General features: G+C 42.0%; 2 protein-coding genes across 3 annotated transcripts in view; one reads left to right on the top strand and one right to left on the bottom strand.

Moving 5' to 3' along the window:
- Positions 1–9,311, bottom strand: part of LOC106584478 (NUAK family SNF1-like kinase 1) — a 40,269-nt gene extending 30,958 nt beyond the window's left edge. Inside the window, exon 1 of the mRNA XM_014169848.3 lies at positions 7,973–9,311. Coding sequence (XP_014025323.3) covers positions 7,973–8,263 — 291 coding nt within the window. The 5' untranslated portion in view covers positions 8,264–9,311. The remainder of the gene's footprint in view (positions 1–7,972) is intronic.
- The window catches only part of LOC106584456 (secreted frizzled-related protein 5), a 38,965-nt gene continuing 23,117 nt past the window's right edge, over positions 7,990–23,837 (top strand). For both annotated transcript variants that reach the window (XM_082968075.1, XM_082968074.1), the window contains exon 1: positions 7,990–8,198. The gene's annotated coding sequence lies outside the window, so the exon portion shown is untranslated. The remainder of the gene's footprint in view (positions 8,199–23,837) is intronic.

Genomic DNA, 23,837 nt, shown 5'->3' with positions numbered 1-23,837 from the left:
AATGAAGAACACTCTGTTGACCATTGTAAAATGTCTTACATAACATAATCTAAATGAATACTCTCTGAACCTCAACCACATAACCCTCCTCCCCAGAGCCCCTGAACACTGTGACCTCTGACCCCTACTCTCCCATTTATCCAGTCCACACAGACAGGAGGGGGTCAATTGACTGAGAGACACTGAGACTCAGTCATCACAGTCATCACAGGCTCTTGCTGTGTAATTTACTGTCTCTTTAGAGGAGAAAATGAAGGTGCTCTCTGAGGAAAAACAACTTGGCACGTGGTGCAGTAATGGAGGACTCCTTTGTACTGTGTTCACCCTGGTATTAACAGACAGCTTGGTCTCTCAAGTCTGTGATGTGTGTGTGTGTGTGTGTGTGTGTGTGTGTGTGTGTGTGTGTGTGTGTGTGTGTGTGTGTGTGTGTGTGTGTGTGTGTGTGTGTGTGTGTGTGTGTGTGTGTGTGTGTGGAGCAGGGCGGGGCAGGGGCACCTGACCGCAGTCTTATGGATATATCAGGTAGCACATCAAGAAGAATAGGGGGTTTCTGTGCTGTGGGTTTCCATGGCAACTGCAACTCCTGGCAGTGTGTGTGTGTGTCCCAGCAGGGGAAGTGGATTGATGAGCGAGCTGAACCTTCTAAACTAGTCCGTGAAGACACTACGAGTGACAAACAAACACATTTTCTGGCTAACAGAGGGTGCGGATTTATACTATACCTCTCACAAACACTTACACACATCGTACAATGTGTAGGTCTACATCTACATCAGAGAGTTAATAATAGTAATATCATCATATAATATAAACTCCACTAGGGCTGACCCCATTTAGTCCACTGGTCAAATTTAGTGGACTAATCCATTGTGGAGGCCACGGGGATGACAGTATCACCAATAGTACATCTACCGGTAATTACCATCATTTGTAATCTACATTGTTTGTTTACTGTAATTTGTGTCAATGCATTCAATCTATTATTATTACAGTCTTACCGTTGTCATTGTCGAAGTGGACATCTTGTTTACAGAGCGCACAACCTAGGCTACACTTATGAGAAAAAAGTGATGGTTTATTTCATTCTATTTATGAGTTGTTCAGTAAGGATGGGCAACTGATTACGCCTAGAGGTAGGCCTAGGCTACCTGGCCTGCGTGCAAATGTAGGCTTATAAATTGTGCCCATTTGGGGATCTGATAGTATTTTTGATTGTCTTAACTCAATACCACTAATGAGCGGTGAAGCTTCTCAAAGTAATTTCTTATTCACCTCAAACAGCAAGTAAACAAAGTCTGCTTTTACATCATTTCAGAATGACAATAGTTCCTCAATGTAGCCTATTTGAAAAATCTTTCCAGCTCTCTCCCTTTCGAAATCCACTCAGCATGAAAGGGGAAAAAATGTCATGCTCTGATCTGGTGGAAGCGACATAAAATATGTCTACCTGATTACTTGGTATGTCTGTCCGGAGCTCACTGGCACAGGAACATTTGAGGGTCCAGAATACTTTATACAATGTTTCAAGTTTGTTAGAGAAATCTTCAGTCTGGACCAAGTTGATAATTCATACAATGTTTCAAGTTTGTTAGAGAAAGCTTCAGTCTGGACTAAGTTAATAGTTCATACAATGTTTCAAGTTCGTTAGAGAAAGCTTCAGTCTGAACCAAGTTGATAGTTCATACAATGTTTCAAGTTCCTTGCAGACAAGCCATGCGTAGCCAATGTGATATTTTCTACCTGCAGGCTGCAATGTTTCTATTTGTTGGCTTTATGTAGGCTATTTTTACATTGTTGGCAATGGCAATAGAAGTTACTTTTAGATTTGTATAATTTAGATTTAGATAAATTGGAACTCCAAATGGAAAAGGTTGCCGACCCCTGGTGTAGCCTATTACCGACAACTTTGGGAGCGTAATGGCAGAATCTGCAAAGGCCAGCAGCAGCAGGAGGAAGAGTTTTGAGAACAAGTTTCTTTCTTCTGGTTAGGCTCTCTTGAGTCATTTGTGTGTCTTAATTATTTAATCACACTGTGCTCAAAGCATCAGACAAGATCAGTAGCCTACATATAGTTGATTTTATTAAAACACATAGGGTGTGTCTTTATATGGAAAAAAATACATGTTTTAAAATTTCAACAAGTGGATTGGTTGAAAGAACATACGACTCTTGGTCGACCGATATTTGTTTTAGTCGCAGACAGCCCTAGAATTCACAAATACCAAACACTCAGGTTCGAGCCCCATGGATTATTCTTACTACTGTATACCTGTACTGTATATTCATTTAGACTGCCTCTGTTAGCTAGGGAGGACACAAACTTTCCTTACTAAGAGAAAGGTCCATTATAGTGAAGGCCAGTTCTACTCCAGGGCCAGGCAGGAGTAGAAACCACATACAGTCACTGTTCCAAGCTAATTACGGTGTACCTTAATAAAAATAACCCAGGCCGGAAAAACTCCTCATCCAGAGCATGACTTGATTACATAGAATAAAAAAAGATATATGTATAAACAAGTAAAGGCCCTGTTTTGTTTTCACATGCTGAGTAGTAGTCTTTAGTCTGTTAATTATTCACTGGTCTTTATTGTAAGTGTTATACCTCCATTGTTTTGTGTTTTCCATTACCTCATGGGGTCATCAACAGCAATAGTACTGTATTCACGTCATGCCAAATCGTAAACTAGTAGGACTGTAAGCCCATAGTCTGTCTCCATTGAAGCAGCACTGTCTGCATTGCAGGTCACTTTTTTCACATTTGCGTTTTTTTATTTAAAAGTAAGAGGGTGTGGTTTTAAGTCCCTATAAAAATGCAGTACAGGAGAAGGTAGTCTACCTGGAGACGGTACGGTATCAATTCACCAAGGTCTGACATGACCCTAAAGCACATGTCAAACTCATTCCACGGCATGCTGAGTGTCTGTGGGTTTTCGCTCCACCCTTGTACTTGATTGATGTATTAAGGTCACTGATTAGTAAGGAACTCCCCTCACCTGGTTGTCTAGGTCATAATTGGAAGGAAAAAACAAAAACCCGCAAACACTCGGCCCTCCATGGAATGAGTTGGACACACCTGCCCTAAAGTCATGGGTACAGTGGTGTGTGTGGGGTTTAATTTCTACAGAGATATGTGGACGGGATGTACTTTCTCTTGGCAGATAGTACAGTAGAGTACAGTATCAACAGACCCTGCTCTTTGACCCTCAAATTAGACTGTTTGTAAACTCATTAGCTTAGAGAGACAGCATCCCAACAATACAGAGAGCAGACAAAGAGATCCATCCCTCCATCCCTCCATCCGCCTAGGCTCATCTTTTATTCCCCTGGGATCCTGTATTGTAGTGGGTCACTAAACATGCAGGTCTGTAGATTAGAGCTGGGCGATATGGACAAATCCATATAGCGGTAAATTGCCTGAATTGATACGATAATGATAAATAGAACTAGCTAATTTTCCCCCAACATCGGACAGCCACCTAACTTCGGACTCTCTCCAGCGCTTGGAAGATTAAATCACCTTGAGTTCAACATTTAAATAGCCTAGAAAATAACGGTACATTTTGCTAGCTGACCACCGATTTTCATTGCAGTTTATGTAAATGAAGTTAGGTTTTGATTGTTTCCAAAAAGTTATATAAATATACACATTTTGTGGGACACGCTGTATATTGTAACATTCGACTGGCGACAGACCACACATCATTTAATATCCAACTTTTTACCTAAATTATTCATATTCAATTATATGTTAGTATTAAACTATTATCTACTTTCTCAAAACATAATATTAATCCAACACTGAAGATGTTAGTGAAAAACCATTTATAAGAGTCTACAGGAAGGCGCACCGGGCTACGCAATGAAAAGTTGACAGGCAAGTCATTTTTTTTACTGGAAGGCTAGCCAACTAGTCAACTATCTAGTAAACACTTTGGATACGAGGTTGGTGTCTGTTTTTTGAACAAAATAACTGTGATTGAACAAAATAGTATAGTGGCCAATAATACAGGACGTATTTTCTTTGCTAAACCGCTTATCAAATAGCTGATAGTAGTAGTATTTCCACTGAAATGTCAAACATGCTAATTGCTCATCCGTTAGCTAACATTTTTACAACATTAATAATCACAAAACATTGATGGCTTGATCACAAGATAACACTGTTTGAAGGTAATATGTTTCTTAAATGCTGTTGAAAATGCCGATAATTCGGGGTGCTACGCTATAATTTTATAACATGAATGTGCATCACAGTTTATTTGTATTCTCCTTTAAACTACTTCTCTAGTATAGGCTACTTATCGTAATGACCGATATCAGCAAAATGCCTGCGATAAGTGATCAGTATGGTTGGTGTCGATCATTTTCGGTTTATTGTCCCAGCTCTACTGTGAATCATCCATTTGCCAGCTGGCTGTCACAGTATAGTGCGGCCCTACGCCTGTCTTTAAGTGGTGGGCTATTACTGTCAGTCAAACAGATCGCTGCCCTGCCGGCCTGGCCCAGCCACCCTCTGCCAGGTACACTCCTCCTGCTAGGCTGTATGCTAAAGTGTGTTTGATGTGAGAGGCCACGCTCCGCTCCACTAGAGCCTGACAACGGCCGGTGTTTTCTCAGCCCATTAAAATAGATGAGGTATACATCACAAGTTCACCCTTTCTCTCTGAAGATCATGTTCATGTGTGTGGATGGAGAGAGAGATAGTGTGTGTGTGTGTGTATTAGGGGAGTTGACAATAGCAGGGAGGACTCTATGACTGATTACGAGAGCAGAGCCATCTCTCAGTGTAGTATGTTTACCACAGAGCCAGAGAGAAGAAGAAAGAATGCTGATAACTGCACGACTACAGCCAATAACAGTGAATCTCTGTATTTTTCTCCTCCCAGTTAATCCTCACTGAATCCACTGTTTGGGGTGAGGTAATCTAGTGCTTTAAACTCATATTAATGTGACTTTGTAACCCCTTAAGTGAAGCCCACCCCTACCATTATGGTGGTGTTCTCTTTAAACTGCTCTCCCTTCCCTCCATCCTTCCCCTACTCCCTCCTCCTTTCTCCCTGCCTCGCCCCTATCTCCCTACCTTCCTACCTACCTCACCCACCAAACCCGCCCTCTTCCCCTTTCTCCCTCCCTCCTTCCTCCCCTCCCTCTGCTTTGGACCCCAACAGGATATTAACTTTCCATCCCTGTCTCTCATTTCCTGCTGGGGATGGCCTTTCATGTGTCACTGCTCCGTCTGGGCCCTGCTGTCACCACAACCTTTTCACGAACACACACCCAAAAAGTACAAACGTGCGCACACCCATACATGCAAGCACACACACACACACACACACACACACACACACACACACACACACACACACACACACACACACACACACACACACACACACACCACACACACACACACACACCCCTCCGTACTGGCAACATCTACAGCATTACAAACGCACATTAGCACGTGCAAGAGTCAGAATTGCATACACATTTACATTTGCACATCCAAGCTCATGCCCACATACAGTAGTCCAATCAGACCAGATTTACAGTAGTCCAATCAGACCATATTTACAGTAGTCCAATCAGACCAGATATACAGTAGTCCAATCAGACCAGATTTACAGTAGTCCAATCAGACCAGATATACAGTAGTCCAATCAGACCAGACATACAGTAGTCCAATCAGACCAGACATACAGTAGTCCAATCAGACCAGATATACAGTAGTCCAATCAGACCAGACATACAGTAGTCCAATCAGACCAGATATACAGTAGTCCAATCAGACCAGACATACAGTAGTCCAATCAGACCAGACATACAGTAGTCCAATCAGACCAGATATACAGTAGTCCAATCAGACCAGATATACAGTAGTCCAATCAGACCAGATATACAGTAGTCCAATCAGACCAGATTTACAGTAGTCCAATCAGACTAGACATACAGTAGTCCAATCAGACCAGACATACAGTAGTCCAATCAGACCAGATATACAGTAGTCTAATCAGACCAGATATACAGTAGTCCAATCAGACCAGACATACAGTAGTCCAATCAGACCAGATATACAGTAGTCCAATCAGACCAGATTTACAGTAGTCCAATCAGACCAGACATACAGTATGAGGACAGACAGTCTGACTTTCCATCCAAACCAAGCAGCCAACACACACAAGAGAAGGGTTTGCAGATCCTATGTCTACAGGCTCAGTCACACTTTCACTAACACATATGCTCATGCACCCACACATCTAATCAATCTCTCTTTAATGACAGTCCCTTCCAAGCTTCTCACACACACGCAAGCACACACACTCTCTTCTCAATCTCTTTCCCCTTATGCTCTTCTCATTTAGTCTAGCTGTTAAAGAAGCCTGCACGCCAACCAGGGAAAGTAAAACAGGCAGAGCCAGAGCAGAGGGATTGCATAACGGTCTGTCTCCCTGTTTTAATCTCTATCATATGGACACCAGGGGCTCTTTAGGCCAGGGACCATGTACAACGCTCTCTAAACACCAGGCCAGACACACACACTCTGGGGCTGTACACTCTCTCTCTCTCTCTCTCTCTCTCTCTCTCTCTCTCTCTCTCTCTCTCTGTCTGGGTGATGCTTAACCGAATGTACTCAAGTGTTGATTTACAAAGGGCCCATGGCCACTTGTGCTGCTAATAATGTTGTGACACATTCAATGGAAAGGTTGATTTATTATTAGCTACACACTGTTCCTGGATCAGCTCTGCTGCCTGCCATTTGAAGTGGAACCATTAAGGGCTGGAGAACTAAGCTAGGCCAGGCTCACTGATAGAGGAGGAATGCACGGGGATCAGGGAATACCATCACTCCATACATTTCTAGAATGATGTCAGGGCATGTGGAGATGGCAATGACATACAAAGTGGTATTACAGAGGTTATAAAGGGATATAACATAATAGCCTTAAAAATGTCACAAGAAGTGATTAGGCTACTCAAACAGACCCAAGCACCCTGTGGGTTTAATGAGTGGAGAAATGGGTTATAAAGCACTGGCTGCTGTAAAGCACCAGTCACCAGCCAGGCAGGCCATCTGAAGGAGCTATTTGAGCTATGGGTTTATGGTGCCCCCACCAAGCATATATGTGTGTGTCAGGAGCGTTGGACATGCTGACCCTACTGAGTTTTCCTTCTGGCATTCTGAATCTGAACACACATATGGAAAGTTCATCTCGTTCTGCCAGTGGGGAACATGGGTCAAATTCTGCAGCATGAGGAAAAATCTGGTCTCCAAGTATGGTGCATGAGGGCAGATGGTGAGCATTCAATGACAAAAAAAGTCATAGAAAAACATGAAGAACATGTTGATCAAAACAGCACCAAGACACAAACAAAAACTAAACAGTTAAGGGACATTGGTCAAAATGACAGGTCATTTAGGAAGCTATTATTTTAACATGCAGTTAAATAAAAAAAACAGAGTTGTTGTTCTAGGCCAGTTCTCACGTTTGAGTTTGTCAAACTAGGAACCTCTTCACCTTAAAGCCATACCTTGCACAATTCCAGACCATTCAATGTGAGTAGGGGGAAGTGTCTTGGAGGACTGTTGGCCGGTTTCAATGGTGCATATGGTTGGGTTCATCAATAAATCAGTAGCTAGTTGAACATCTGCACTTAAGCATCCGGTCGCGAGGCACTGCTGGGGACAGCGCGCGTGCTGCAGAGATTCCCAGGGCCAATAGGGGAATTCCCAGAGAGGGAAAAAGACTCACAAGCCTAGAGCGCAACAAAGTAGCTATTTGGGTATTTAGGGCCACTTTGTTGTAGTTATGTTTTCTATGACTCCGTATTGGGTCTCAACAGTAGCCTGCAGTCTGAGCCGCATTCTAAGAACCTTTACAGAGGTTATGTACAGGGTGCTAAAAACCCCTATGCGGAAAGAGCGTTTTTAACCCCCACCCCTATCCATAAACATAGTTGTAAAGTGTCTCACCTCTCTCCCTGAGTGTCGTTCAATTGCCTTCTTTACTTTGCCATAGGTCCCTCTTCCTAAAGTCTCGAGCAATTCGTAGCGATGTTTCAGGTTATGCTTGTGGTGGTGTTTCTTGAAGCCTGAATTTCTACTGCTGCCATCGCCAGCTGCCGGTGTCTCTGCAATTGAATGACCGACAGGTAGCGGTGGAGGGGACAGGTCACCGCCAGATGGTTTACCCGATGAGGTGAGGGTTTGTTTGGACTCAGGACGGGTCAGCCCTCGGTGGGCCGAGAGAAAAGCTGTATCCATCTTCTCTAGGGAAGTATTAAAACTAATTTCCCACAGTTAAAGATCTAAGCTATTTGTTACAAATATTGATATTATACTAATACTTTATTATAGGCCTAATAATAGTCGTAATAAATACAATAAATTACAAGGAACAATGCGTAAATATTATATTAATAAACATATACATTATTCCGATTGTCTAATGATCACTGCCTTTGTTCATTTTTTCCTGATGAAAGAATTCTCTCCATATCTATTCATCCATTTGTCGCCTTATAAGAGTGAGTCATTATTATATGATTAAATAAAACAGCTAAATATTACAAAGGAGACATCATCTATCTTGACGCGTCTGATACATAATGCAATGTATATTATGTATGTCTAACTATAAAGGTATATTCTAGGGCAACAGTCCTCTGAATATGTATTCAGAATTCGACAGACCAATGCATGTCAGAAGCTGAATCCACTTTCGATTGATGTCTCCTCGGGTATGGACAATGGTGCTCAAAATTGAGCAATCCAAAAAGAAAACATATTTAGGTTTATTAAAATATCGGGCTATTCTATTCTCGTTATCCGTATAGTAACTGGCATTATCTATCTCGCAGTCTTTCGTTTATTCTGGGTCGTTCACATAATCTACCGTGAAAGTGCTGCCAACATCGTTAACTCTAAACTAACAGGCGAAACCTTCAGCGTCATTGCCTCCCGAGAAAGCAGCGACGAAACCGGCGTTCTGGATGAAGATCACCCTCATTTTGTCCTCAGGTGCAACGTCATTCAGCTGCTGAACTCTGTGTATGGCGCAAGTGCTCCATGCCCAAGTCGACTTTAGAGATGCGCTATGATCAGATATGTCAAGCTCAGACGTTTTGAATATTGCCATGGTCGTTTTGCTCTCCTTAATCGTGTGCCCTTCGTCTCTCTTTCTCTTTATTCTCTAACGTGAGGGGCTGTGAATAAGGAATGTGAGATGATCGAGTCCGGAGGCGGAGTTACAGTCCTCCTCCCCTCTGTCCCTCTCTTTGTGCTCCATACCTCTCCCCTTCTTTTGCGATTGCTGCTGACTGACTGACTGCTTTTCTCCCTGAGGCGGTGGAAGTATAGCCCTCTCTCTGGCAAGCTACAGTCATTTTACTATAGCCTAAACCTTAGAGTTCAGTTTTCAAGGGCAACTCAGAGCGAGTCAAAGTTTAATATATTCGTTTAATAATTAATATTGCTGAAACCTTAATGAAGCCTTATGAAATGAGTTCTGCAAGTGCAAACCCTGACTGGTTGATTTTTCCATCAATAATATAACTGTGCCATGTACTGTGGGTCAGTCAGTCCAGAGTCAGCTGCTATAACAACAAATCCGTAAGGAAAAACAAGAACAGGTAGTCCAATGCAATGTTATCACTAAATAAATGTTGCATAAGTGCATTCATTCTCTCTGATTACAGTTTATTTTATTTCACCTTTATTTAACCAGGTAGGCTAGTTGAGAACAAGTTCTCATTTGCAACTGCGACCTGGACAAGATAAAGCATAGCAATTTCACACATACAACAACACAGAGTTACACATGGAATAAACAAAACATACAGTCAATAATACAGTAGAACAAAAGAAAACAAAAAGTCTATCTACAGTGAGATGAGGTAAGTTAAGTCAATAAATAGGCCACTGTGGCGAAGTAATTACAATATAGCAATTAAACACTGGAATGGTAGATGTGCAGAAGATGAATGTGCAAGTAGAGATACTGGGGTGCAAAGGAGCAAGATAAATAAATAAATACAGTATGGGGATGAGGTAGGTAGATAGATGGGCTGTTTACAGATGGGCTATGTACAGGTGCAGTGATCTGTGAGCTGCTCTGACAGCTGGTGCTTAAAGCTAGTGAGGGAGATATGAGTCTCCAGCTTCAGAGATTTTTGCAGTTCGTTTCAGTGATTGGCAGCAGAGAACTGGAAGGAAAGACGACCAAAGGAAGAATTGGCTTTGGGGGTGACCAGTGAGATATACCTGCTGGAGCGCGTGCTACGAGTGGGTGCTGCTATGGTGACCAGTGAGCTGAGATAAGGCGGGGCTTTACCTAGCAGAGACTTGTAGATAACCTGTAGCCAGTGGGTTTGGCGACGAGTATGAAGCGAGGGCCAACCAACGAGAGCGTACAGGTCGCAATGGTGGATAGTGTATGGGGCTTTGGTGACAAAACGGATGGCACTGTGATAGACTGCATCCAGTTTGTTGAGTAGAGTATTGGAGGCTATTTTATAGATGACATCACCGAAGTCGAGGATCGGTAGGATGGTCAGTTTTACGAGGGTATGTTTGGCAGCATGAGTGAAGGATGCTTTGTTGCGATATAGGAAGCCGATTCTATATTTAATTTTGGATTGGAGATGCTTAACGTGAGTCTGGAAGGAGAGTTTACAGTCTAACCAGATACCCAGGTATTTGTAGTTGTCCACGTATTCTAAGTCAGAACCGTCCAGAGTAGTGATGCTGGACGGGCGAGCAGGTGCGGGCAGTGATCGATTGAATAGCATGCATTTAGTTTTACTTGCGTTTAAGAGCAGTTGGAGGCCACGGAAGGAGAGTTGTATGGCATTGAAGCTCGTCTGGAGGTTAGTCAACACAGTGTCCAATGAAGGGCCAGAAGTATACAGAATGGTGTCGTCTGCGTAGAGGTGGATCAGAGAATCACCAGCAGCAAGAGCGACATCATTGATGTATACAGAGAAGAGAGTCGGCCCGAGAATTGAACCCTGTGGCACCCCCATAGAGACTGCCAGAGGTCCGGACAACAGGCCCTCCGATTTGGCACACTGAACTCTATCAGAGAAGTAGTTGGTAAACCAGGCGAGGCAATGATTTGAGAAACCAAGGCTGTCGAGTCTGCCAATAAGAATGTGGTGATTGACAGAGTCGAAAGCCTCAGCCAGGTCGATGAATACGGATGCACAGTAATGTCTCTTATCGATGGCGGTTATGATGTCGTTCAGGACCTTGAGCGTGGCTGAGGTGCACCCATGACCAGCTCTGAAACCAGATTGCATAGCGGAGAATGTACGGTGGGATTCGAAATGGTCGGTAATCTGTTTGTTAACTTGGCTTTCGAAGACCTTAGAAAGACAGGGTAGGATAGATATAGGTCTGTAGCAGTTTGGGTCTAGAGTGTCACCCCCTTTGAAGAGGGGGATGACCGCGGCAGCTTTCCAATCTTTGGGAATCTCAGACGATACGAAAGAGAGGTTGAACAGGCTAGTTATAGGGTTTGCAACAATTTCGGCAGATAATTTTAGAAAGAGAGGGCCCAGATTGTCTAGCCTGGCTGATTTGTATGGGTCCAGATTTTGCAGCTCTTTCAAAACATCAGCTATCTGGATTTGGGTGAAGGAGAAATGGTGGGGGCTTTGGCGGGTTGCTGTGGAGGGTGCCCGGGCAGTTGACCGGGGTAGGGGTAGCCAGGTGGAAAGCATGGCCAGCCGTAGAGAAATGCTTATTGAAATTTATCGGGGGTAACAGTGTTTCCTAGCCTCAGAGCAGTGGGCAGCTGGGAGGAGGTGCTCTTATTCTCCATGGACTTTACAGTGATGGAAGACAGGCAGTGAGACACATTGAGAATCTGGCTCTGCAGAATTCAAAATTCAGAATCTGGCTCAGTGTTCCTGTCTGTCCCTGGGAACAACTTAGTATTATGTCATCATGCATAATGAATTAGAGATTATCTAATTAATAGACCACTTTGCTGAAGGCTACATTGGATAATACTACTGAGCACTGCATGCAAGAATATCTCTTGTTATTACATGGCCACTTAGTGGAGATACATTGTATTGTAAATTGTATTAAATCAAATCAATTAAGTAGCCGAGGTCAAACGAAGGTGTGGTTTTTGCTTATTTAAATACAGCTAACACATATTATATTTATACATTTTTTATTGGCTATTATATTTCAAATGTATTAACTATTTCAAGATGTTCCTACTACCTTTATTATAGAAAACATGTTACTGTAATGTCTCTTTGCCAATAATAGCCATGGAAGGGTACTCCTCTCCTCTGGGCCCTCATCCTCCAGCCAACTGCAGCATCAGATGGGCCAGTGCCAATCTGCCCCGGGAGCCTCACCACCAGTCCACTGGGAGTGTATTCAATGAAACATTCACAATGTTGCAGCTAGAAATGAAATCTACCTTAAATTCTACTTGACAGATGATCATAGTTCTACACAATACATATATAGCCGACTGTTATATCCAAGTGTTGCACACCCCTGAACAGACCTACTATGCCCAGAGCTCCTCAATTCACTTCTGGTCCTAATCTAGACCGAGACTCCCAGAGGTTACCAGGAGATGACCTGATGGAGCCTGCAGCCTCCTCACTGAATCATCTCGTTAGGTTTACTGTAATGGCTCTTGTTATAGCTGTGTTGTGTATGGTGTAATTTATACAGAGAAAGGGGAAGTTTATGTCAAACAGCATCTGATTAGAGTGACCCGTTTTACTTTGATCTCTACAATAGATTAATACATTTAAAACATTTGTGGTATTTTTTTCTCTCTAAACATGGTCATCGGAGTATCCATTTATAGCAACACTGACTCAGTCAGAGATGTGTATCTGATATGATGCAGACAGCCTTATTTGCACTCTCAGACAATATGTTCTTGGACAAATATAATGTAAATACTGCCCTCTACTGTGGAGAGGTATGGAGACGTCCCATAAACTCATCTCAACATTTACCAAAGTCAACCAAGAGGTCCAGTCTTTACATAACTAATGGTCATACTTTCTCAATTTTCCTCCTCTCCACTAGGGTTTTTGATTTACGAATTTATGATTTTAGAGTTCCCAGACTGTCAGAACTTAATGAATTAACCATCAGACAGACGAGCATGGCTGCCAAACGACCATAAAAATATATTCTGGGCAGCACCTGTGGAAATAAATGTAATGGCTTCTACATAAAAAATAGAGATGTTAATATTCTTGTATTTGTCGCAGCCGCCTCTTGGAACATATGTACCCTTATATCATATTTTACTAAGAATATTCTAAAACAGATGTCACTATAGATCATTTTCATAACACTGGAACATGATAAAGAAAGACAAGTCTTAATTTTCCATGCCAGTGTGTTCAATAATAGTAAGCTATGACACTTAACACGAGGACACTTGTCCTGTTCCAAATGTCCATTTCCTTTTTCTCTGCAATGTACTCGACCAAAAAGTTATAAAATATATTTATAAAATACCTTCTTTAACTTCATGGTTACAAAACACCAAATAAAATGAATGAGTAAGAATTTCTAAACGGCAATTTCACATTGTGCTCTTGGTGAATCTGAAAAAAATATCTCTGAACTCTGGAGCAGTGATCTCCTTGAAACGCATGGTTACATCCCAAATGGCACCCAATTTCCTATAGGCCTATAGTGCACTACTTTTGAACCGAGACCTATGGGCCCTGCTCAAAAGTAGCACACTATATAGGGAATAGGTGTCACGCCCTGATCTGTTTCACCTGTCCTTGTGCTTGTCTCCACCCCCCTCCAGGTGTCGCCCATCTTCCCCACTTATCCTCTGGGTATTTATACCTGTGTTTTCTGTCTGTCTGTGCCATTTTGTCTTGTTTGTCAAGCTTACCAGTGGTTGCCCTGTCAGCGCATGTCTTTTACCAGCGTCTCTTTTTCTCGTCCTCCTGGTTGTTGACCCTTGCCTGCCTGACCACTCTGCCTGTCGTCCTGTACCTATGCTCCACCTCTGGATTACTGAACTCTGCCTGAGCCTGCCTTCTGTCCTGTACCGTTGCTCAGCTAGGGGATTCGCTCCAGCAACCTTTAGGTTACTGGCCCAACGGTCCTACCCACCAGGGTACTTGCGGCCCCTAGTAAAACTAAATGTTCCTGTGTTTTATATACATTTTCACACTGAGGTTGGACAAATACGGTGAAATTGTGAAAATGATGATTATGCCACTTTAGCATTAGAGCTGTTTGAAAATACCAGATATGTCTGCCTGTTTTGGTGGGATGGCATTTTGGCCTTCCATGGTGACATCACCATGCTGTAAATTTCTTAATAGGTTGTTATCAATAAAATGCCACAATAAGGTCCAGAACGCTCTGGACCTTATTGTTCCGATTAGAAGCGGTGACATCTGCGTGCTGTTTTCAAGGGATTGTTAATATAAATATATGTTAACTATTTGGTTGTAGCATCAACTCTTGAAGAGCATTGTCAAACTACACATTTCAGATTATTCCATGCTAAACAATCGTGCACGTTTAGCTCTATTTCAGATGTTTGGAGGTGGTGAGATTGTTTTTGCCTGTGCTATATCGGTCTGCTAATACATGACTAGTAAATGCCCAGTGCACTACTTTTGTGAAGAAAAAAATAATATATTTTTGATATGTGATCAGTATGTAATTTCAGGTACGTGAAGGTAGCCTCATATCTCTCAATATTGTCCACCATTAATTGGATATTTGTGTGATATAATAGTGAACTATACCTGACAAGTATGAGTGGTTCATTTCCCGTCCTTTGTGGGCTCTGCCTGTCAAGCAGCAGAAGGGCGCATTTGTCAATGTATTGTTAGCTGATAATGTTTACTTTGTAAGATACCGGTAGAAGCTTTGTACAGTTGGCTGAACATAGTGGTTGGTAGGTAGACCTAATGTACTTTTTTCTCCAACCTAAGTAGGCCTACCTAGTAAAGTTAGCTAACATTATCCCATTTTCATCATTGTTTTTAAGAGTGTTTAATCACAATTGCTGCTGACAGACATGACAGGCTACATTGATTGATGGACCAAGTCAAATTGGCTAGATTGGTGATTACGTCAATATGGCTAGTTAACAAGCTAACTTTCAGGGGATAAACTATGCTGAACAAAAATAAGTGCAAAACAAGTGTTGGTCCCATTTTTCATGAGCTGAAATAAAAGATCACAGAAATTGTCTATACACTCAAATCGTATTTCTCCAAAATGTTATGCACAAATTTGTTTACGTCCTTGTTAGTGAGTATTTCTCATTTGCCAAGATAATCCATCCACCTGACAGGTGTGGCATATCACATATCATATCATTACACTGGTGCACCTTGTACTGGGAACAATAAAAGGCCAATCTAAAATGTGCAGTTTTGTCACACAACACAACGACACAGATGTCAAGTTTTGAGGGAGCGTGCAATTTACTTTCTGACTGCAGGAATATCCAACAGAGCTGTTGCCAAAGAATTGAAGTTTCATTTCTTTACCATAAGTCACCTCCATTGTTTTAGAGAATTTGGCAGTACAACCGCAGACCACGTGTAACCACGCCAGCCCAGGACCTCCACTTTCGGCTTCTTCACCTGCGGTGATGGGGAGGGCTGAGAAGTATTTCTGTCTATAATAAAGCAATTTTTCGGGGAAAAACTCTGATTGACCTGGCTCCCCAGTGGGTGGACCTGGCTCTCAAGTGGGTGGGCCTATGCCCTCCCAGGCCCCCCATGGCTGTGCCCCTGCCCATCCATGTGAAATCCATTAGGTCCTAATTAATTTCTTTAAATTGACTGATTTCCTTCTATGAACTGTAACTCAGTAAAATCTTTGAAATTGTTGCATTTTGCGTTTATATTTTTGCTCAGTATAGATGGCAATATCCAAATATTGTTTGATTTGCTTGCCATCTATAATGGTGTTGAAAGAATTCCGACTGACAACTTTACCAGGAGGAGGCGTTGCCAATGTCAAGCTCTTTCCAAAAGCCTAGCTAGCCTGTTAGGGCTAGGGGGCAGTATTGACACGGCTGGATAAAAAACATACCCGATTTAATCTGGTTACCACTCCTACCCAGTAACTAGAATATGCATATACTTATTACATATGGATAGAAAACACCCTAAAGTTTCTAAAACTGTTTGAATGGTGTCTGTGAGTATAACAGAACTCAAATGGCAGGTCAAAACCTGAGAGATTCCTTTACAGGAAGTGGCCTGTCTGACCATTTCTGGAACTTCTTTGCCATCTCTATCGTTTACTAAGGATCTCTGCTCTAACGTGACACTTCCTACGTCGTCCATAGGCGCTCAGAGCCCGGGAAAAACCTGAATGTCGTCATCCCAGCCCCAGGCTGAAACACATTATCGCCTTTCTCAAGTGGCCGATCAAGGGACTCTGGGCTTAGGCGCGTGACCTGACCGCCCCCGTCTTTGTGATTTTTTCCTCTGTTTGCCGAAAAGAAGATTCCCGGTCGGAATATTATCGCTTTTCTACGAGAAAAATGGCATAAAAATTAATTTTAAACAGCGGTTGACATGCTTCGAAGTACGGTAATGGAATATTTAGAAATTTTTTTGTCACGAATTGCGCGCGACCCTTCTTTACCATTTCGGATAGTGTCTGGAACGCACGAACAAAACGCCGCTATTCGGATATAACGATGGATTATTTTGGACCAAACCAACATTTGTTATTGAAGTAGCAGTCCTGGGAGTGCATTCTGACGAAGACAACAAAAGGTAATCAAACTTTTATAATAGTAAATATGATTATGGTGAGTGCTAAACTTGCCGGGTGTCTAAATAGCTAGCCCGTGATGCCTGGGCTATGTACTTAGAATATTGCAAAATGTGCTTTCACCAAAAAGCTATTTTAAAATCGGACATATCGAGTGCATAGAGGAGGTCTGTATCTATAATTCTTAAAATAATTGTTATGCTTTTTGTGAACGTTTATCGTGAGTAATTTAGTAAAATGTTAGCGAATTCCCCGGAAGTTTGCGGGGGTATGCTAGTTCTAAACGTCACATGCTAATGTAAAAAGCTGGTTTTTGATATAAATATGAACTTGATTGAACAAAACATGCATGTATTGTATAACATAATGTCCTAGGGTTGTCATCTGATGAAGATCATCGAAGGTTAGTGTTGCATTTAGCTGTCTTCTGGGGTTTTGTGACATATGCTAGCTTGAAAAATGGGTGTCTGATTATTTCTGGCTTGGTACTCTGTTGACATAATCTAATGTTTTGCTTTCGTTGTAAAAAAGCCTTTTTGAAATCGGACAGTGTGGTTAGATTAACGAGAGTCTTGTCTTTAAATAGCTGTAAAATAGTCATATGTTTGAGAAATTGAAGTAATAGGATTTTTAAGGTTTTGAAAATTGCGCCACAGGCTTCAAGTGGCTGTTACGTAGGTGGGACGAATTCGTCCCGCCTAGCCCAGAGAGGCTAGATGCCAAATGGATAGGCTACCCACACATATCTGAAATTACATAATCAATTCATGTTTACTGATTATGAAAAGAATGCAATTACTTGCTGTCTAACTGATGATAGAGCTAACTGTGGAATAATCAGAAATGTGCATTTCTGACTATGCTCTTCAAGAGGTGATGATATTAAAACCAAATTGTTATACAATTTATTTAACAATCCCTTGAAAATGGCATATACTTGTCAATGGTTTAAGTGGAGCTGGGGTTTCTCCTTGCCCCCCAGCATTCAAATCGAACGGTCTATACCGTATTGTGACGTTTCATTGATAAGGACATAGAGATCCTTTTATTACTAGAAGGGTGTGTCATAAACCCTCTAAGTTCCATAATGGGGTTAAAATGGCAGCCATCTTGGTCAGGGCGAAATCCAAAACCAGTCTAATTGGAATTAATGGCAGTAGAGGCAAATGTTGGGGCATAGAGTTTGCAGATACAGCATGATGTGGACAACCAACATGTCAGTGGAGTGTTCGTGTAGAGCAGGGGTGTCTAACTCATTCCATGGAGGGCCTAATGTCAGCACGTTTTTGTTTTTTCCTTTCAATTAAGCCCTAGACAACGAGGTGTGGGGAGTTCGTCACAAACTGATTACTTTAATTCATCAATCAAGTACAAGGGAGGAATGAAAACACGCAGACACTCGACCCTTCGTGAAATGAGTTTGACACGTGATGTAGAGTAACATCTTGAAAGCAGGTCACAGGCATGGAGAGGCAGGTCACAAAGAGGGGGAGACAGGTCGCAAGAAAGGGGAAGCAGGAACAGGGTGGGGGCAGGTCACAAGAAGGGGGAGTGAGGATGAGATTTTCACCTCTCAAACAGCCATTATTCCTGTTACCAACTCTAACAATAATTTAAATATATCTAATAATTTCATCCCATTCAGTCTATACTTCATTGTAAAATTGTTTAATGTGTGTTTAGTAGTATTTTGTCATGCAGAGTCACATTTATTTTACAAGCTATATCACACAATATTTGACATACAGTAGGTTTTAAAAGGACCAAAGAGTCTGGTCTGCTTTGTGTTTTAATTTTACCATGGAAAATATATTGTGATACTTGTATTGTCCCGGCTCTTGCGTTTGGACAGGCAATGGTTAGGCTAATGGTGTCCCATCAATTTGGCCTGCTGATTAAATGCTGGTGGATAAAGGTGTGAGAGGCATATGTTTGTAAGAATGCAAGGATGAAGTAAGAAGTGTTTGCACATTTTTAGACTCCTATTCGTTGAACTTTTTATCATTGTTTTAGCCATTTTAATCTGCCTGTTTTATGTCCAAGTATCTATTCATATTTATTGATAATAAAACTGTTGAAATAAAAGATGTTGAGGAGATAATGTTCCAGTCATATTTTAAACCTTTTGAATATGACAACCACAGGTGCCACTTTGGTTTTAGAATTGGGGGGGAGGGACATAACCTGGCAGATCCTACCCCAGAATTTTTGTTGGCCATCTAAAGCTCATTTCCTGCATTTTTACACAATTCAATATGCCATCTCTATTTAGAACAAAAAGTAAGCAACAATGCCCACAGTCATCAAGTTAGGTAAGAGATCATTATTAAATATGTTTAAGTGATTAATAAGACTGAACTTGGTCAAAGGTAATTCAATAATAAATAGTGTGTTGCACGTTTAACCAATAGCCTAACAAATGAACAACTCTTGAAAAAATACAAAAACTTTTGATTGTCTTTAATCCTCTATATCAAATGTCAGCCTGACTGACCAGCCAGCCCGAGCCGCCTGCACGCCCGACCCCCAGCAGTCTAGTCAATAACTCAACTCTCTCCCAACACAATTTCCTTCCCAGTTCCCACATTTGGAAACAAAAAAAACCACACCAAAATAAATATATATACAATAACACACAGAAACAGCAAATCCTCATATAATTAATCTCATTGACCTAATAGTACTGTAGAGCTCTTTTTACACACAATATAGCTGGGTTGCCCCGTCCTGTCCCTAGGGGTCCACCACCCTACAGCGCCCCAACCAAGCACACCCCACTCAGCTTTAGGATCTTTGCGAAACATTAATTTATTGGTTTTAGGTGTGTTAGGCCAAGGCCAGAGTGACAACCCACAGGACGGCAGATCCACAGGGCCAGCAATGAGCAGCCCAGCAGCTAGGGATTGCCTAAATATGTATCTCCCCTGACGTGGGCATGTTTTCAATATAGACTCCTTTAGTCATTCATATAAGGTATCCAGACCTTATGAAAGTTGCCCAGTATACCCTTAATCTTGTAATAAATAAAATCTAGTGATACATATCTTGACATTGCATTTCTTAGCTGCTATAAATGCTTGCTTACACAGTTTCAACAGATAACAATCTCCAGTATCAACATTTCCAAGCAACAGGGAAAAGGGATAATCTGTAGACATGCTGATATAGAAGAACAGATACTTTGCCATTACATATGCAAATACTGGACATTCTGAAAACATTCAGACCCCTTGACGTTTTCCACATTTTGTTACATTACAGCTTTATTCTAAAATTGATGAAATTGTTTTTTCCCCTCATCAATCTACACACAATACCCCATAATGACAAAGTAAAAACAGTTTTTTTAAATTTTTAGCAAATTTATAAAAAAATACAAAACTGAAATATCATATCATAAGTATTCAGACCCTTTACTCAGTACTTTGTTGAAGCACCTTTGGCAGCCATTACAGCCTCGAGTCGTCTTGGGTATGACGGTACAAGCTTGGCACACCTTTTTACTGTTGTTTTATTTCTTTACCTACCTATTGTTCACCTAATACCGTTTTTGCACTATTGGTTAGAGCCTGTAAGTAAGCATTTCACTGTAAGGTCTACACCTGTTGTATTCGAAGCATGTGACAAATAAACTTTGATTTGATTTGATTTGGGGAGTTTCTCCCATTCTTCTCTGCAGTTTTGACGAACTTATCAAGAATATTTAATGAACCGTTTTTTTCCATCTTTGTATCAATGCAAAAATCAGAAACTTTTTGTCCAAAAATGATGCAAAATAGTTAATCCATGCATTTGTCACTTCTAGATTAGACTACTGCAATGCTCTACTTTCCTGCTACCCGGATAAAGCACTAAATAAACTTCAGTTAGTGCAAAACACGGCTGCTAGAATCTTGACTAGAACCCACAAATGTGATCATATTACTCCAGTGTTAGCCTCTGGACTTCCTGTTTAATGCTAGGGCTGATTTCAAAGTTTTACTGCTAACCTACAAAGCATTACACGGGCTTGCTCCTACCTATCTCTCCGATTTGGTCCTGCCTTACATACCTACATGTACGCTACGGTCACAAAATGCAGGCCTCCTTATTGTCCTTAGAATTTCGAATCAAACAGCTGGAGGCAGGGCTTTTTCCTATAGAGCAACATTTTTATGGAATGGTTTGCTCATCCATGTGAGAGACGCAGACTCGGTCTAGACCTTTAAGTCTTTACTGAAGACTCATCTCTTCAGCAGGTCCAACGATTGAGTGTAGTCTGGCCCAGGGGTGCGAAGGTGAACGGCAAGGCACTGGAGCGACGAACCGCCCTTGCTGTCTCTGCCTGGCCGGCTCCCTTCGCTCCACTTGGACTCTCTGCCTCTGACTTGATTATGGGGACTGAGATACTGGCTTATGGGTGCTTTTCCATGCCTTCCCTAGGAGGGGTGCGTCACTTGAGTGGGTTGAGTCACTGACGTGATCTTCCTGTCCAGTCTTGCGCCCCCTCGGCTTGTGTGGTGGAGGAGATCTTAGTGGGCTATACTCTGCCTTGTCTCAAGGTAGTAAGTTGGTGATCTTTTGATATCCCTCTAGTGGTGTGGGGGCTTTTTTTTAGCAAAGTGAGTGGGCTTATATCCTGCCTGGTTGGCCCTGTCAGGGGCTATTGCTGGACAAGGCCACAGTGTCCCCCGACCCCCCGCCTCATCTCAACCTCTGCTTTCGACTCTCTCTCTAACGCACTTGCTGTCTCGACCTCTGAATGCTTGGCTATGAAAAGCCAACTGACATTTACTCCTGAGGTACTGACCTGTTGCGCCCTCTACAGCCACTGTGGTTATTATTTGACCCTGCTGGTCATCTACGAACGTTTGAACATCTTGAAGCAATCTGGTCTTAATGGGCATGCACTCTTATGATCTCCACCCAGCACATCCAGAAGAGGACTGAACACCCCTCAGAGCCTGGTTCCTCTCTAGGTTTCTTCCTAGGTTCCTGCCTTTCTAGGGAGGTTTTCCTAGCCACTGTGCTTCTACATCAGCAATGCTTAATGTTTGGGGTTTTAGGCTGGGTAAAAAATGCTTTATAAATACATTTCATTGACTGATGGGGAGCGTCACTGCACAGCTATTTTCAGGTCTCTCCAGAGATGTACCGATCGGCTTGAAGTCATGATATTGCCACCACCATTCTTCACCATATAGAGCTAGGATTTTTCCAGACTCAATACACATTCAGGCCAAAGAGTTCAATCTTGGTTTCATCAGCACAGAGAATCTGGTTTCTCATGGTCTGAAAGTCCTTTAAGTGCATTTTGGCAAACTCCAAGTGGACTGTCATGTCCCTTTACTGAGGAGTTGCTTCCGTCTGGCCTCTCTACCATAAACGCCTGATTGGTGGAGTGCTGCAAAGATGGTTGTCCTCCTGGAAGGTTCTCCCATCTTCGCAGAAGAATTCTGGAGCTCAGTCAGAGTGACCATCGGGTTCTTCGTCACCTCCCTGACCATGGCCCTTCTCCCCCGTTTGCTTAGTTTGTCTGGGTGGCCAGCTCTAGGAAGAGTCTTGGTGGTTACAAACTTCTTCCATTTAAGAATGATAGAGGCCACTGTGTTCTTGGGGACCTTCAATGATGCAGAAATCAGTGCCAGATCTGTGCCTTGACACAATCCTATCTCGGAGCTCTACGGCCAATTCATTCTACCTCATGGCTTGGTTTTTGCTCTGATGTGCACTGTCAACAGTGGGACCTTATGTAGACAGGTGTGTGCCTTTCTAAATAATGCCCAATCAATTGAATTTACCACAGGTGGACTCCAATCGAGTTGTAGAAACATCTCAAGGATGATCAATGGAAACAGGATGCACCTGAGCTCAATTTCGAGTCTCATAGAAAAGGGTCTGAATACTTATCTAAAGAAGATAAGATTCTGTTTTAAATTTGCAAACATGTCTAAAAACCTGTTTTCGAGGGTATTGTGTGTAGATTGATGAGGCTGTAACATAACAACATGTGGAAAACTTCAAGGTGTCTGAATAGTTTCCGAAGGCACTGTATTTCCCCTTTTGTGTTTTATACCTCCAGCACAGGAATTACATTTCTGAGTGCATGTAATTCAGTTTCATTGGCATATAGTAGGTGTCACGTCCTGACCAATATTTAGGTATTATTTCTATTATATTTGGTCAGGACGTGGCAGAGGTATATTTGTTTTGTATTATGGGGTTTTGTGTGTGGTGTAGTGGGGTGTATTAGTTTGGTATAGGTTCTAGGTTTGTTTTTCTATGTGTAGTTTTGGGTGCTGGACTCTCAATTGGAGGCAGGTGTTTCTAGTTGCCTCTGATTGGGAGTCCCATAAGTAGGTGTGTGTTTGTTTGGTTTTCGTGGGTAGTTGTTTTTGCACTGCGTGTTGTGTGCCTGCAAAACTGTTCCTGTCGTGTATATTGTTTTCCAGTGGATGCGTTACTCCTTTTTTGAATTAAAACATGAGCATCCATATTCCCGCTGCAGTTTGGTCTATTCAACACGGCTCTTTTTGTGACAGTAGGTTCTTTCCCTTTCCTTTCCCTTTCTATGGATGGTCTTAAACTTCAGTCATTTATGTCTGAGAAGACATGAACCTGACTGGGCATTCAAATATATATGTATCCATTCATCAATAGCTTCTACCAGGCCTTTCTCAAAATGTGTTTGTTTGTCATTGGGAAAAGCCTCTACAGTTTGGAAATGCCCTTGATACAGTTTGGAAATAAACTTTGGAGGTTGGTCCGACTGCCATAAATAGCATTGGGATTGTCCAGTGTTTGCTGCACAGAGAGAATAAAGTGTTGTATCTGCAATAATTCCCCTCAGCTCCGTCACAGACTGGTCTTCCCTGGCTGCCTGACCCTGCTGAGACCCCTGTCACCATCTGATTGTCCTAAGAAAAGGCAGTTATCTTTCCAAGGAAATTTACTTTCTAAAAACTTTACTACATTGCCTCGAAATAGGCCTAACTATTGATCACCCATATTTCTCTGTCTGAAAATATTCCCACTCCTAAAAGGTATATAAAAATAGCTAAAGAGAAAGTGTGAGTCTCTCATACTACAC

Source organism: Salmo salar, chromosome 23, assembly GCF_965601325.2.
Source record: "Salmo salar chromosome 23, fSalSal1, whole genome shotgun sequence".
NCBI classification, from domain to species: Eukaryota; Metazoa; Chordata; class Actinopteri; order Salmoniformes; family Salmonidae; genus Salmo; species Salmo salar.
Note: the sequence above shows the minus strand (reverse complement) of the source record. Positions and strands in the feature narration are given on the sequence as shown.